This window comes from Ziziphus jujuba, chromosome 12 (assembly GCF_031755915.1).
Source record: "Ziziphus jujuba cultivar Dongzao chromosome 12, ASM3175591v1".
NCBI classification, from domain to species: domain Eukaryota; kingdom Viridiplantae; phylum Streptophyta; class Magnoliopsida; order Rosales; family Rhamnaceae; genus Ziziphus; species Ziziphus jujuba.
This window is the reverse complement of record NC_083390.1, coordinates 20,840,675-20,857,581: the sequence shown is the minus strand read 5'-3', so window position 1 is coordinate 20,857,581 and position 16,907 is coordinate 20,840,675. Positions and strand designations below refer to the sequence as shown.

General features: G+C 35.2%; 1 protein-coding gene across 1 annotated transcript; it reads left to right on the top strand.

The window, feature by feature from the left end:
* Positions 1-14,081: 14,081 nt before the first annotated feature.
* LOC132800259 (loganic acid O-methyltransferase-like) lies at positions 14,082-16,136 on the top strand. The gene is made up of 3 exons (XM_060813549.1): positions 14,082-14,272; positions 14,568-15,227; positions 15,617-16,136. Exons 1-3 carry the CDS (start codon positions 14,198-14,200, stop codon positions 15,962-15,964), a joined length of 1,083 nt encoding a protein of 360 aa, XP_060669532.1. The 5' UTR covers positions 14,082-14,197; the 3' UTR covers positions 15,965-16,136.
* Positions 16,137-16,907: the final 771 nt, after the last annotated feature.

Sequence of the window (16,907 nt, the reverse complement as noted above, 5' to 3'; positions counted from 1 at the left end):
ACAGCATTTCGGCGTCCCGACAGTACCGCTGCTGAAACTGTCATCCCGGCTAAGGAGGGGGGCGGCTGATGCGCAATATATAAGACTTACCTACCCTCGGTCTAATGGCAACTCACAGGAGACATAATAACTTGCGCGCTAACCACATATACACCGTAACACCAATATTGTATGAATGCGTCTAAAATAATTATTAAATTAATTATTACCGTACCGATTTTCCAAAAATCACCATGGAAAATATATCAGTTTTCAATTTCACCATCCCACATTTTCCTTTAACATACCCGGTACGAAACCATCGATAACAATATAAAAATAATTTTTCTCGCAACACGAGGTCCAACAAATAATATTCCACGGGCATAATTATAAAATTTAAACCATCAATTTAAACAAATAATTTCCTTAAAATAGTTAAACCAAATATGCCCAAAAATAATATTAAAACCACATACGATTTAATTAATGAAAATACTTTGCTCATGTGTAATAAATAAAATTAAATCACCATAATAAAAATCGGGGTTTCTGAATAACCCAAAATTTACGTTTAGCACCAACAAACATATACGCATTTATAAAATAATATTTTTTCATAATTATAATTAAATTGCACCACATGAGCATAATTCCAAATATCAATTAAACACCAATTAAATATACTTAAATACCCAAAATATTTTTAAAGGTGGATCACTCACCTGGAGCACGCAATTAATCCAAGATCCTCCATAGGATCGATTCCACAACGCACACGTGCTCCTAGAACAACGATTCACACACAGTCAAATAAATTAATATTTTATTCGGATAAATAATACCCGGTACCAGGGGGTTAAACACAAACGTTAACCAAAATTGACAAATTATATGTCTATGGAAAGCTTGTGAGATGAGGATCACATTACCGACCTCCATTGAGCTCTTCAACCGGCGGTGGCCGAAATTTGGCCGGAAAGCTTCGGCTTAGTTTAAACTTGAGGAATCTCTCAAATGGTGGGGATTTTGGGCAATCTAACCTCGGAAATGGACTTAGAGGGGTCGAAAATGATGGGATAGAGGTATGGGTCAAGCTGGATTGGCCGGAAAACACAAGAAAAGAGGAGAGAGAAAATTTCCTGCCGGCGGCTTCTCCGGCCCAATCTGGGCCCGTCCGGCGACTGGTGGCCATGAAATTTTGTAGCCGAGCTTGCCTCCGTCCCCTGCTCCTCTCTAGCCAGCGCGTGTAACAAGGTGGTGGCCGGAAACGAAGAAACGGCGAGGACCCGAGAGGAAGAAGGAAAGGAAAGGAAGAAGGAGGAGGAAGAAGAAGAAGAAAGAAGAAGGCTCGAGGGCGGGGGGGCTGGTGTTTTCCCAAATGGGGGAAAAGAAAAAAAGAAAAAAGAAAAGAAAAAGAAAGAAAAAGAAAATAAATTAAAAATAATTAAATAATATCATTATATAAAATAATAAAAAAATAATATTATATTAAGCATGGTTGACATGTGGCATATCAACATAGTGACACATGGTCATATTTATTTAGTCACACGTGGCACATTGTTACATGTTTAAAAATAATATTAAAATAATACAATATTTGAAAAACTCTACAAGTCCATAACTTTCAACCCACATGTCCAAATCGGACGTGCCGCTAGTCTACGGACTTGTATCGACGAGTAATTCACAACCATGCATGAGTCAAAACTCAACTTTGCATAAATAAAAAGTCAACTCCGGCATCCCTTGGACAGTTTGGACCTCAACTTGTTTTGCTCATATCTTTCAAACCGTAGCTCCGTTTTCAACGTGTACTTTGTAATGGTACCTCAGTCAACCTAGAATTCCATCTGAGTCAAAAAGTCAACTTTTGTCCCCTTCGGTTAACGGTCAACGGTCAACCTCGGTCAAAGTTGAAAAATTTCCGTTGTACTTTAGGACGGGGTGTTACAACATCCCAACAAGGTGATACGTATAATAGTCCTATTCGTAATTGTAACACCCCGTCCCGAACCATGTCGGAATTTTTGCACGTTGACCGAGGTTAACTGTTGACCGTTGACTTTGACCGTTCACCGAAGAGGGTCAAAAGTTGACTTTTTGTTTGGTTGGAATCCTAGGTTGACTGAGGTACCGTTACGAAGTACACGTTGGCACGAGTTCGTAGACTAGTAGCATGTTGAAAACGGAGCTACGGTTTGAAAGTTATGAGCAAAACAAGTTGAGGTCCAAACTGTCCAAGGGGTGCCGGAGTTGACTTTTTATTTATGGGGAAATGAGCTTTGACTCATGCATGGTTGTGAAGTGCTCTTCGAGATGAGTTCACAGACTAGCGGCATGCTTAAAACGGACATCCGGTTAAAAAGTTATGGACGCGTGAAGTTTGCCAGATACCATAATATTTTAATATTTTTGAGTTGATGAACAGTGAAATGCCACGTGTCGTCACCTGATTGGTCCACGTGGATGAACAGTGTCACCACTGTGGCTTTTATTTGACAAAAATCTAGGGGAAGAGAGAGAAAGGGAGAGAGGAGAGAGAGAGGGAGAGAGAGAAACGACCGGCCACCACTGGTTGGCCACCGTCCGGCGACCGAAGGGCTACACGCGCCGGCCACCGGCGAAGCCCAGTTCCCCGCGATCCTAACCTCCAATTTTCACGGCTGTCGGCTGCCAGACGCGCCCAGATCGAGGCGCAGAAGTTCGGCGGCGATTTTTCCCTCCACCGCTGGCCACCGCCGTTTGACCCCTTTTCGGCAGTTTTCTGGCCACACCTGCCAGCCACCCCTCACCACCTCCTCATTTCCGGCCAGCCCACCAAATTTCACGGCCATCGGACCTCCGACGCGCCGGGATCGGAGCTTTTTCCGGCGAGGGGCCGAAATTCTTCAAACCCTGATTTCTCCGCCGTCCAGCCTCCATTTGCCTCACCGCCAGTCCCGTTGGATTCCTCTCCCCTCGATCTACAAATCTGCAAAAAATCTCAGCCAACGGCCACCGCACGCGCCACCGCCAGCGACGGTTGCCGGTGACCGCGGCGGCTCGCCGGAAGTTACTGTTCCGGCGAGTACCCAGTTACACCGTCGATCCCTCCCGACTGTGTTCGACCTCCTGAAACCTAATCCGGCATCCTTTTCTGCCCATTCATGACTGTTTGGAAGAATTGCGAAGTCGAAACCCGAAAGCTTTCCGGCGAGATTCCGACCACCTCGGGTCCAATCACCGGAAATTAAGACCGAATCCGTGATGCTCATCACTCGAGCTTTGATTCGGTATATAACTCGTAAATTTTAGATATCATTTAGTGGTTGCTCCCCGGGTACCCATTTGGGAGTTACCCGATTAAAATATTAATATTTGTGGTTTGGTGTATTGTAGATGTTTTAGGTGCACGTGCGAGTAGCGGAGTCGATCCTACGGAGGATCTTGATTGAGATACGTGCTTAAGGTGAGTGATCCACCTTCAAATTAATTTCGGGAATTAAATTTGTGATTATTATGTGTGATTTGAATATTTGGAATTTAAATTCTATGTGCCAAATATTTAATTGATTTATTATGGAATTATTGGTGAATTTATTTTGATTAAAGAAAATATGCATTATATAAATTTATGCCATGTGAAAATTATTTTATGGTCTTGAGAATTTGAAATTCTTGTGGTTTTAACATTAAATTGGGCATGATTTGATTTTTAAATATTTCAAGGAAAATATTTGTTTATATTGGTGACTTCAATTTTTATAAAGTATGCCCATGGGATATTATGTGATTTAATTATTATATTTCAAGAATTATTTATGCTATTGGAAAAATTGGAATATTCAAATTGGTGGATTTGGGAGTTGGTGGAGTTGAATTTTCATGGAATTTATGATGTTGATTATAAAGAAATTGTGGAGAATTTCCGGGTTCAATTGAATAGAATAAACCCGTTATATTTATGGAAAATTTGAGATTTTGATATAAATTAAATATGTGGATTTTATGATTTTTAGATACACCGTGCACGTACTGGTGTTCTGTTATATGTGATATGGTTAGTGTGCACACGGATGTGATTAGCGCGCAGGTGGGTGTGAGTAGCGCGCAGGTGATATTATGAGGTTGTCCTGTGGTTGCCATCGGATGAGGGTAGGCCGCCCCTCCATGGCCGGGATACCAGTTAGCAGCGGCGCAGTGGGACGCCAGGCAACCATATGCCGGTTTCTTTTTATAACCTCCTATCTGGCGGTACCTTGGGACGCTGGGTACTGTTGGCGCCACTGGTATATAGTGGGTGCATCAAGTGATTTTCAGAACTGTGATTTTAAAATAAATATTTTAAAATTGTATCGGAATTAAAAATATAATTATTACTGTTTCTGGTATTTATTTGATGTCTTGGTTTTTGGGGAATACGAACAAAGGGTTTTGTGAAAAGGTTTTAAAAGGGGAACTTTTCCAACCGAGAGAATTGTAAGGGTTTTGAGAGAAATTATTATTTCCAATTAATTATTATTTATCTACTTTATTACCGTGGTATTATATTGTATAGTAGATAGGGTCACTCACTGAGATGATTAGCATCTCATATTTTCAAATTTCGTTCCTCTAGGTACCAGGTTGTCGATGTTCATCCGGAGCGGACTTGATCTTCATCGCTGTCTTAGTTCGTGAAGTATCCTGTTCTTCTTTTATTGCAGTTGTAATACTTCTTTCACTCTTGTATTCTATACTTAGCAGTACTTCATGAAGCTCTGTATACTGTATGGGACACTTATGTATTTATTATGCATTGGATTACTGTTATTTATTTTGAAGTGCTGAAATTTGTAGAATCAACTTGTAGTATTGTGGGAGGAATAAGGGGACGTTATAGAAGTGTGTTTTCAGTGCAGGAATTTGTGGTAAGTCGATCCCTTAGGGGAGGTTCTGCTGGATTTTCCATTGGAGGGTCCGGTAGGGTTTCCCTGGGATCAGGGCTTGTCTAGGGTTCCGATGAGGAATTTTGGACGGGTCCTGACAGTAACTATTAAAAAATATATAAATAAATTAAAATTTTAGTGAATGCATGGATTGTATAAATTCATGTTTTAATGAGAAGATTATATCTTCAAACCAAGAGGCCTTCATCAAAGGTAGATGGATTGCCGAAAACACTGTAATTGCCCAAGAGGTTATCCATAAGGTTCGCTCCCATAAAGGAAAGAAAGGTTTGATGGTTATCAAAATTGATCTTAAAAAACCCTACGACCATCTTGAATGGAGATTTATTAACAAGGCTCTGGAGGCGTGGGGGTTTTCTTCTTGTTGCTTAATGGAAGCATTTGCGGGTCTTTCTAACCAGAGAGAGGCATTCGACAAGGCAACTCGCTTTCCTCCGCGTTTTTCATCCTATGAATTGAATTTCTCACTAGACTTCTTGCAAAAGAGGAGGATCAAGACCGGTTACACGATATCAAAGTGGCTCATAATGCCCTAGGAATTTCACACCTTATGTACACAGATAACCTTCTCCTCATGAGCTGGGCAGATCCTAAAGAAACTTTAATTTTCAAAGAATGTCTAGACAAGTTTTGCATCTGGTCTGGACGGTCTATTAATGCAGACAAGTCTCACATTCTCTTCTCCAAATCTACTCCTAGAGCTGACAAGAGATCCATAAGGGGTATCTTAGGTTTCAAGGAAATAGGGAATAATGCCATTTATTTGGGTAACTCCTTGGTGCTAGGGAGAAACAAAACAAAAGAGTTCTTTAAACTAAAAGAATGTGTCAAATGTAGACTTGAAGGATGGAATAAGCACCTTCTTTTAGGGGTGGGCTCGGTTCGGTTTTGTGAACTTTTTTAAACCGAACCGACCGGTTCGGTTTGGGTTGGGTACAAAACCGAACCGAACCGACCGTTACATTCAACCCAAACCGAACCGAACCGAATGAATATTTTTCGGTTTGGGTTAGGTTCACGGGTTGGGCCGGGTTGGGCTTTCTGATGGGCTTCGGCCCAAATTTTTTTATTTTTGGTTTAGGCCGGTTTGGGCCTTATGATGAGCTTCACTTTGGAAACTTATGGGAAATTTATTTGTTAACAAATAAAAAAAAATAAAAAAAGAATCCCAGTCAGAAACCAAAACTTGAGGTCACATCAGGATATGTTAATAAAACAGCATAAGCTGCACATAGAACCAGGCAAAAAATGCAGGACTACGCGAGTCAACCCAACCAACAGATATCTGATCGCAAAATCGACAAGAAGAAGAAATTTGAACTTTAATTGGAATCTTAAAAATATATTCCGACAAAAAATCAACCATACTTCAATTTTAAGCTTCCAGCTCATGGAAAATTGATGTGTATTAGACAAATCACATAGAAAGGGAAACAAAAATAAAAAAAATAAAAAAATCCCAATGTAAAAATGTATCATACATTTTAAATTTGCCTGCAAATAACGCGAAAAAAAAAATCAACATCTTAGCTTCTGGGGTTCTACAAATATATCGACAAAAGATTACAATTACTGTTTGGAGAGAAAAGATGATGAAATCTGAAATTTCAATCTGTTTACAAAACAATCAAAGCCCAAAATAATAATAATTAATTAATAAATAAAAAAGTGTAAGAGAATTACATGGCAGTAGGCTGAAACTGTTAAGCGAGCTAGAGACGCTGGCCGCAGAGATACGGGGTGGAGTCTGAGAGTGGGTGCGATTGGAGGGGAATACGGCATAGATCTTTTTCCAACTGAAGAAATTTTTTAAATATAATCGAAGCAATACATATATATATATATATATATATAATCCAATTATCCTTATGGAGAGCTAGCCAAGACTCAAAATCAAACACTTTCAGTGAAGGAATGGAGGAGAATAGATCAGAAAGTCAGACAAAAGACAGACCGACCGAGAGAGAGTTTGAGAAAGAGGCGGCAGCAGATAGGCAGAGATTTCGACTGGCAGAGAGCAAGAGATTTCGACTGGCAGAGAGCAAGAGATTTCGACTTCGACTGGCAGAGAGCAAGAGATTTCGACTGGTTTTCTTTTTTAATTTTCAAGCAAATTCCTGGAGGCTGGAGAGGTGGAAATGAAAGAGATGAGGTCACGAGAGGCGAGAGACGTATGGGTCGGTTCGGTTTGGGTTGGGTAAATTTTCTACCCACCCGTAACCCGAACCGAAAACTACGGGTTCAATCCATATGTAACCGAACCGACCCGCTTAACAGTTAAAAACCAACCCAAACCGACCCAAATAGTTCGGTTCGGGCGGGTTGGTCGGTCCGAGTCGGGTTTTGCCCAGCCTTACCTTCTTTCCAAGGCCGAAAAAGCTGTTTTAATCAAATCTATCATTCAAGCAATTCATACTTACTTAATGACCACCCATCTCCTTCCAACAGGTTTATGCAAGGATCTCAATGCTCTTGTTCGAAAGTTCTGGTGGGAATCTAAACCTAAGGCTTCAGATTACATGGCTATGAAAGCTTAGGAAGACATTTGCAAACCAAAGGACTTGGGAGGGCTGGGTTTTAGAAGATTTAAAGTCATGAATTTGGCTCTGCTTGTTAAGCTTGGATGGAAACTGGCTTGTGGAGAGGAGTGTCTTGGACAAGGATTTTTAAAGCAAAATACCTTCAAAACGATACATTCTTCGGTTACACATTGAAAAGAGACCTCATGTGTTTGGCAAGGGATAGTTAAGGCTAGGAAAATTCTTCTCAAAGGTTCCTGTTTTTGAGTTGGGGATGGGACATCTATTGATCTGTGGAAGGACCCTTGGCTCCCTGACTTTCAAAACAAAAGCCCTTTTAGCGAAGGAAGACATAGACACTTCTAATTGGAGATGCGTCTTTAAGCTAAAGGATGAGTCTGATCTCTCATGAAATGAGAGACTAATTTGGCGGATTTGTGATTCAAACTCAGCAGAAGCTATCATTCGATTGGAGTTACCAAGAGCCTTCTGTAGTGACAAACTGATTTGGCAAGGAAATAAGGAAGGGAAGTTCTCAGTGAAGAGTTGTTATAACATTATTTAATGATAAGTGGAATAGAGAGGTCCCGGGGATATGGAGGAAGTTATGAAAGCTTAAGATGCACGATAGGCTCAAGATGTTCCTCTGGAGAGTCTCCGCCAATGTAAGCTATCTTCAGCAAGATAGAAAAGGGGGATCTGTGGTGCGTTCTTTGTGAAGCGGAGGTGGAAACGACATTTGACATATTCAAAGAGTGTCACAGCAAGCAAATGGGGTTGCAGGCTAGACTGTTGGAATGTTTAAAACATTGAAGAACTTTTGGATTTTTGTATCAACTCTAAGTCAGAAGCTTGTTTTCAGCACATGGAGCGAAAAACAATATCAACTTTCCTTGCAACTCTAATGTATGCTGCCTGGAATCTTAGGAATGAGAAGATGTTTTCCAAGAACCTCTCAAGCATAGATTTAGTGTTACATTTTAATCGGTTGGTGGAAGACTTCCTTGCTATGGAGGAAGCATAGCAAACCCCATACAATCTTCTCAATGAAGTTTGGAAAGCCCCTCCGAAAGGCTGGTGGAAAACTAATGTGGATGCAGCTTTTGTCAATGGCCAAGCAGGAATGCTTTCATTACAAGGGACTGCAAAGGAAATCCTCTTTATTATGCTTCGAAGCTGGTGAGGTGTCAATCTCCTTTTGAAGCTGAACTAAAGGCCTTCATGTGGGCAGCAAACATGGTAGCCGAGAGGAAATGGGATAAGATCTATTGGTCTTAGGACTCGTCTCAAGTAGTTACCGACATCACCAATTGGGAGGATCCTACAGTCTGGTCTACCAGAAATAATTTCATCCTTCTTAAGTTTCACTTTGCCTCCTTTAACTGGTCCTGTTCTTGGAACTCTAGATCCTCTAATAATGCTGCAGATTTTCTCGCAAAGAAAGCTTTACATGATAATTTATTTTTTGATTGTTCTAGCTGCTTAGTCTCTCTTCCAAGAGACCTTTTGAACATTTTGGCAACCGACTCTCTTGGAGGTGGCCTTTCTTTGTAATTCCTCCTTTTTTGGAGGCTTTTTGTGCCTCAGCAATGAATCTCTTATTTCACCAACAAAAAATATATATATATATATATATATATATGGAATTTTAGTCTACAACGACGTTGTCTTGGTGCCTCACATTGTATATACATTTATATATAGATGGTTTCCCAAGAAGTGGCATATGCGTACTTAAATCAATCTGCTCGATAGAAGCTCACATTGATTCAAAGATACATGGAGTGAGAAAAGAAGATAAAAAATGGAAGCATAAAGCTCCTCCAGTAATTCACTTGCAGAAACCTTGAAAAACAACTTTAATAATAGAGAAAGATTTTGAAACCAACCTCAAAAATAGAAAAAGGTATTTTCCACCGCAAGAAAGTAAAATGGATGTCACTTCTACTGTTCATTCCTTTAAGATATATATTTACATTGCAGCTACTAGGATCCTACCATTTAATTGATAAAATAATAAAATGCATTAAAGAGAAGCTTCCTAGAAGTTGCCTAGGAGATATGGATAAGAATTACATGTATACATAGTTTCTTCTAGATAGTTCCTGAGTTGCTTAGAGTATTGGGCTAAGAAGTCTTGTGCTTTTGTATTGGGATTTGCCTTTTATTATTTGGGCTTTTGTTATCTTGGTTAACACAGCCAATGGAGAAGTACATTCTCGAAGTGATGCCAATATGGTAAATATTCCGAACTTGGAATTCATTAATAAATTCCTTTTTCTTCTTTTTTAAAAAAATTGTTGAATTTTAGTATTTAGATCATTAACTATATTTTTAATGGAAATAATTGAATTATATTGCAGTTGAGAATGGAAAAAGCTGGCCAAAATATAGTGAAGGATGAAATTGTATAGCATTTTGACATCAAGAGCCTTCCTTCTTCCACAAAATCAATTCGAATCATGGACACTGGATGTTTCTATGGATCAACCATGGTCAATGCAATGTCATGGACGCTATTTTATCCGAATACCAATCCGAAGGACTCAAAAGCCAAATCCTTGAATTCGAAGTGTTTTTCACGGATCTCGAATCCACCAATTTCAATACCTTTTTCAAGTTCCTACCACCGAAATAGGGATTACTAATATATTCAATATTGAGTTAAACTATCCATAAAATAATAATAATAATAAATTATAGTAATATCAATCTATCATTCATCAATCTAAATATAATTATTAATTATAAATTTAACATTCTAAATTTTAAAATGCTAGCTATTTCCACAAAATAAAATTTTAATAAATACTATTGTTTGAAAATAAAAAATAGAAAAATCTTAATAAATATCAAAATACTACATCTTAATAAATAATTAAAAAAATAAAGATTTTTATTCACTTGCATATGGGTTTCCCATCTTATCAATTTATTATTTTATCTCTTTAATCAATGAAAATTAAAAAGAAAAGAAATAAAATAATAATAAATTTTTTTTATTATTTTATTTGTTATTTATTCACTTGCAGGTGGATTTCCCATCTTATCAACTTATTATTTAATCTCTTTAACCAATTAAAATTAAAAAATAAATAAATAAAATAATAATAAATTTTCTTCATCTCTACCATTATCATCATCTTCTTCTTCTTCTCCACTTCTGCATCGTCTTCTTCTTTATTTTTTCAATAAATCATCATCATCTTCTTTTCTTCCCCATCTTCTCCACTTATTTATAAATCATTATTATCTTCTTCTCCACTTCTCAAATAGATTTTTTATTAAAGTATTTTGCAATTAGAGAATTAAAATCAATTGAAAAATGGGTAAACAATATCAAAAGGTTTGAAATCGATTAATTGGCAATTCAATCGAATCGTGTGATTCGATTGGATGAAACGTATAATTCACCTGTAATTCGATTCAAACAAACAATTTTTATCGTTTGATATTCATCTCAATACGAATAAGACGATTCATATCGTGAATCGTCCATTTTTAATAATACTGTGCATGATGGACATGGTTAAAGAGTTAACAAATATTTTCTAACCTAATAATTTGATTAAGTGATGTAAAGTAAAGTGTTTGATAATTATTAATTATCATTATCATTTTAATAACCAAATCAGCTCAATTTGACTAATAAACTGCTTTTTTATTAATTTTTTTTGTTTCATTCTAATTATAGAATACTATTTTTTTCTTTCTTTTTAAATTGAACTCTTGATTTATCCTAGTAATTGGAAAGGTTTTATTTAAAAATAATTTAAATATATTCTGATTAAGTAATGAAGGTCAAAGTGATAACCCAAAAATGGAAAAGATTTGGTTTCTCTTAAATGTTGTCAGTCAATAATTCTGACTTCAATTGCTGTTTTGAATATTTATATATATAGATATATATATATATATATATATATATATTTGTAGGGAATAATCAAAGAAGAGCAAGTGGACTCTTTCAATCTGGGATTTTACTTCTCATGTTCAAAAGAATTGAAAGAGATAATTGAAAGAAATAGGGAATTTGGCAAAATTGGATGGTCTTACTTCGAACACAGTTCCAATTGGAAAGAGAGCTTTAATCTTGAGAGTTGGACTTGAAGGTTTCTTTAAACGGCATTTTGGATTTTTAAACGGCATTTTGGAAGTGATGAGATTGTGGAAGAGATTTTTAATCGTTATTCCAAGAAAGTTTTAACTTCTCCACTTCCTGAGACCCACAAAACAGCCGTCGTTTTTGTCCTTCTCAATAGGAAGCCACTGATTAATTAATTTTCCACAAAACGAAGTAGACGAATGGTGAATAAAAATTAACGAGATACTCTTGTGTGTGTCTCTCTCTCTCACACACTCTTGCTTTTTTTCTTTTTTCTTTTTTTCCCTCCTTTATTGCTTTAAAGTGTAATTTGTAATTTGATAAGTTTTATTTGCAAGTTATATGTCATGAATTGAATAAAGAAAAAATGGTTTAATTATACATTAGTCCCATATGAAAATATAGTATAGTTTTAATTTGATATTTGCACACATCTAATAATATGAGTTTACAACAATCAATTCTTTTAATTTTATTTTGTATTTAAAGATAGATTGTTTGGTTAAGACAATATTTGGTATGACTTTTTCCTGGTCAAAAAGCTGTATTTGAGAGTCAAAATTTTTTTTCTCAAACAAAAAAAAAAAAAAAAATTTGACTTTGATTGCTGTTAGCAAGTACTTGTTAAAAAAATAAAATAAAATGAAAACTTTTTCAAATTATTTTAAAAAAACTCAAATTTCAAACTTTTAAAAAATAATTCTACATAAAAAGGCCAAGTAGCATTTTATTAGTCAACAAAATTACCAAAAACCTTTTTTACTTTCCATTTTTTTTGGATATTTTAATAAATATTATGCAATTTATCACGCTATTCATGATTAAATTGATTATTTCAAATTTAGCCTGGTCTAACTTATATGTATACCCAAAGTCAAAAGCCTGATTTTTGGATTTTCTCTTCTAAATCAACATTATATTACATTATTTCCACCCAAAAAAAGAAGACAAAGAAAACATTAGATTATGTGCTTTTACTCAATCTCAAAGTGGCTTAGTTTCTTGCAAATAAGAAACACTAGCCAAGTTTTTTCTCCTGTATTCAACTAAGATATAAATGGGATAGAGCATAAGACATTTAATCATACACGGAAAACACGGCATATGTTACATATATATTGATGTTCTTATCGATATCTGATTGAAATTGAAATTGAAGGTAAAGGTATTGTGTACAGGAAATAATGCTTCGCTGTTGTCCACATGACTATATATTTTTATTGGTCACATCAAATATCTACTTCGATTACAGCATAATAGTAAAAATGTCAGACTCTTTCAATATAATACCACATCCCCAAAAAAAAAAAAAAAAAAAAAAAAAAAAACAAAAGTCAATGATAAGATCTCATTGACAAGGGTGTACTTGAATGTACGGCGCAATCGCCTAAAGAAGTAATTAATGCACATTTTCAGCCGAAAAAAAAAAGAGGCTAAATTAATTAAGCATGTTTATATAAAAGAACGGCGGTCCACAAGCAAGGCTAAATCTTTCATTGACAATACATCTCATACACTAGTTCAAATCTTAACTTCGCTGAAATCCTTCATTCCCAGTTGTAATATTGATCAAAAGAAAAAACGGGGAAAAAAATGACCTACAAATTTCCCTCTCTTATACAGAGTTTGGGAAAGATAGTCTTGAGAAAATTACGTAGAATAATATTTCACTTTGGTAATGGCAAAGTATTTGTACTCTTCCTTATTTTGTGTTTAAATGGCAGCCTTGAATTTGCATATTTTGGAGTGCACATAGCTCCGGAATAAAGCATCAAGGAAATTAAGCCCAAAAAGACTCGTTCATCTTTGCATCATTGTCTTTATTGTTGTGTTCAAAAGATAAGGCTAAGTCTGGATTTTGAGAGATCTAGAAATATAGGATATGCAAATTTCTGTTCATTTCTATATAAATATTCTCCTATTTATTTGTTCTTTTGTTGCTGTTTATGATCGCCTAGATATTTTTTCTTTAAGCAAATTATATGGAATCTCGAATCCTAGATTTGTAGATATACCATTACTTGTTTGTTTTGAGACTTTATTTGTTTGAATATTATTCTTTTCAACTTTGGTTGGTTTTATATATACTAATTTAAACACCAGCAGTTTTTCTTATGAAGCTGTTGTTTTATCAAATTAGCCGGCTGAGATTATGGTTGGCTGGATCGAGTTTATATACAAGTAATTGGAAAAAATAATTGGAAAAAATATTTAATAATTGGAAAAAATAACCTCACAAAAAATAACCTCACAAAAAATAATTGGAAAAAATAATTTCAAATATTTAATAATTTTCAATCAATAATTTAAAATTTGTAAATTTAATACTACAAAATATATTGCAAGGCTGAAAGTGAGTATATATTATGGTTTTGTTCGATAAACGGAAATTAATTATGAATTAAATGATAGGAAAAACAAATAATAATAATAATTTCGGTCAATGGATGGTATAAATGCATATTTTAACGTTAGTCTAGTCTTCAACGCTATGGTATTGGGCCGGCCGCGTATTGTTTCTATATAAATGGGTTCGATCCCAAGAAGTGACATAACCTCACAAAAATCAATTAGCTCAATAGAAGCTCATATTGATTCAGACATACATATATATATATATATATATAGAGAGAGAGAGAGAGAGAGAGAAAAGAAGGAAAATGGAAGCACAAAGCTCCTCCAATAAATCACTTGCAGAAAATGGAGAAGTACATTCTCGAAGCGATGCCAATATGGTAAATACTAGCTACTCTTTCTCTCAACTATTATATATTTTTAAGCAAGTTTTCATCAAACTTATATTTATACATATGGGAAAATATTCTATTAGGCAATGGATTTATGTTATATCGCATGACATAGCATCCTATAATATGGTCCATCGTATTTTCTACTCGACCATCTAGAAAAATGAAACTATATATATAAAAATTTAAACATGAAAGTTATTAATAAATTTTTTATTTAAAATTCTTAATACTTAGATCCATTCATTCATCATATTAACCAAAAGAATTGATTATATTGCAGTTGAGAGTGGTTAAAGCTGGCCAAAATATAGTGAAGGATGAAATTGCGAAGCATTTTGACATCAAGAGTCTTCCTTCTTCCATAAAATCAATTCGAATAGTAGACGTTGGATGTTTCTATGGATCAACCACGGTCAATGCAATGCACAACGTCATGGACGCTATTAAATCCAAATACCAATCCGAAGGACTCGAAAACCAAGTCCCAGAGTTTGAAGTGTTCTTCAATGATCTCGAATCCAACAATTTCAACGCCCTTTTCAAGTTCCTTCCACCGAATAGGGATTACTTTGCGGCCGCTCTTCCTGCATCTTTCTTCAACCCTATACTTCCTAAGCAATCTTTTCATGTTGTTCACTCCTCCAACTCTCTCAACTGGCTCTCCGAGATCCCGAAAGAGCTCACGGATAGTTCTTCGCCTGCTTGGAACAAAGGGAAAATCCATTACACAAATGCGCATATGGAAGTTGTGGAGGCTTACTCTGCTCAATATGCTAAGGATTTGCAGCGTTTTCTCGGTGCTAGAGCTCATGATGTTGCTGTTGGAGGGCTAATGGCTCTTCTCGTTCCTTCGGTTCCTGAGATCCATCTCAGCTCTGAGACACTCAGTTGCTCGGATTTCGTTATTTTTGGAGATTGCATGACGGACATGGCTAAAGAGGTAACAAATATTTTCTAACTTAACAATTTGATTAAGTGAAGTAAACTGTTTGATAATTATTAATTATCATGATTATTAATTATTGTTATCATTTTAATCACCGAATCAGCTTAATCTAACTAATAAACTGCTTTTTTTATTAATTTTTTTGTGACTTTTTCCAATTATAGAATACGACCCTTTTTTTTTTGGAAATTGAACTCTGGATTTGTCCTAGTAATTGGGGAGGCTTTATTTAAAATATTATTTTATTATATTCCGTTTGAGTAAGAAAAGTCAAAGTGACATCCCAATATGGAAAAGGATTGGGTTGTCTTATATGATGTCGGTCAATAATTCTGACTTCAATTACTACTTTGAATAATTTTTTTTTTTTTTTTTTTTGGTAGGGAATAATCAAAGAAGAACAAGTGGACTCCTTCAATCTGGGATTTTACTTCTCATGTCCAAAAGAATTGAAAGAGATAATTGAAAGAAATGGTGAATTTAGCATAGAGAGCATGGCAAAATTGGATGGTCTTACTTCGAATACAGTTCCAATTGAAAAGAGAGCTTTAATCTTGAGAGGTGGCCTTGAAGGTATTTTTAAACGGCATTTTGAAAGCGATGAGGTTGTGGATGAGATTTTTGATCGTTACTCCAAGAAAGTTTTAAGTTCGACCCTTCATTTACGTCCTGAGACCCACAAAATGGCCGTCGTTTTCATCCTTCTCAAGAGGAAGCCACTGATTGATTAATTTTCCACAAAATTAAGCAGACGCATGTTGAATAAAAGTTATTGAAATACTCTGTCTCTATCTCTTACCTGTAGTTTTTTATTCTTTTGCTTTAAAGTGTAATTTGTAATTTGGTAAGTTGTATTTGCATGTTATATGTGATGAATTGAATAAAGAAAAAATGGTTTGATTATACATTAGTCCCATATGCAATTTTGGTATAATTTTAATTTGATATTTGCGTACACGATACATCTAATAATACGAGTTTACAACAATCAGTTCTTTTAATTCTATATTGTAAATAAAGATAGATTGTTTGGTTACATACATTTTAACATTTTTAATTGACAGACTTAATTACCCCTCTCCTAACAATATTTTTAATGATTCTATCTTTTGATTCTGTCCATCTAACAATATTAACATCTAAATGATTATTCTTTTATTTATCCTTTTATCTCTTTCATTTGTTTATTATTTCTATTTATTTCTTAGAATGGAAATTTAAGAACATCCTCAAAATGAATTAAAAGTTTTAAAAAATATTTTTGAAAAGAGCTGGAATAGTTTCTTAAAAATTTGTATGAGCACTGAAATTATTTAAATATAAAAATTATTTCAAAATCCGTACAAATACTAAAAAGTATAATAATCATTCCCCAAAAGAGTTAAAATAAAAAAATAAAAATTATAGAATGAGTAAAAAAAAAAAAAATCTGAAAAAGAAAAAGTATTTTAAATGAATAAGAAAGATTTAAACAAAATATTTTCATAAAAAAAAGATTTAAATAAAATATGTTCAAAATGCTAGTAAAAGTATCCCGATCCAATTACAGCAGTCAAACCTCTAACGAATGAGAAGCTTAAAAATTCAGCTTGGTGGGGTGCCCACAAATTCTGGATTTTTTCGGTTTGTCTCTTGCTTAGGCTTTTATTAAGATCAAATACTATTAAAAGAGCA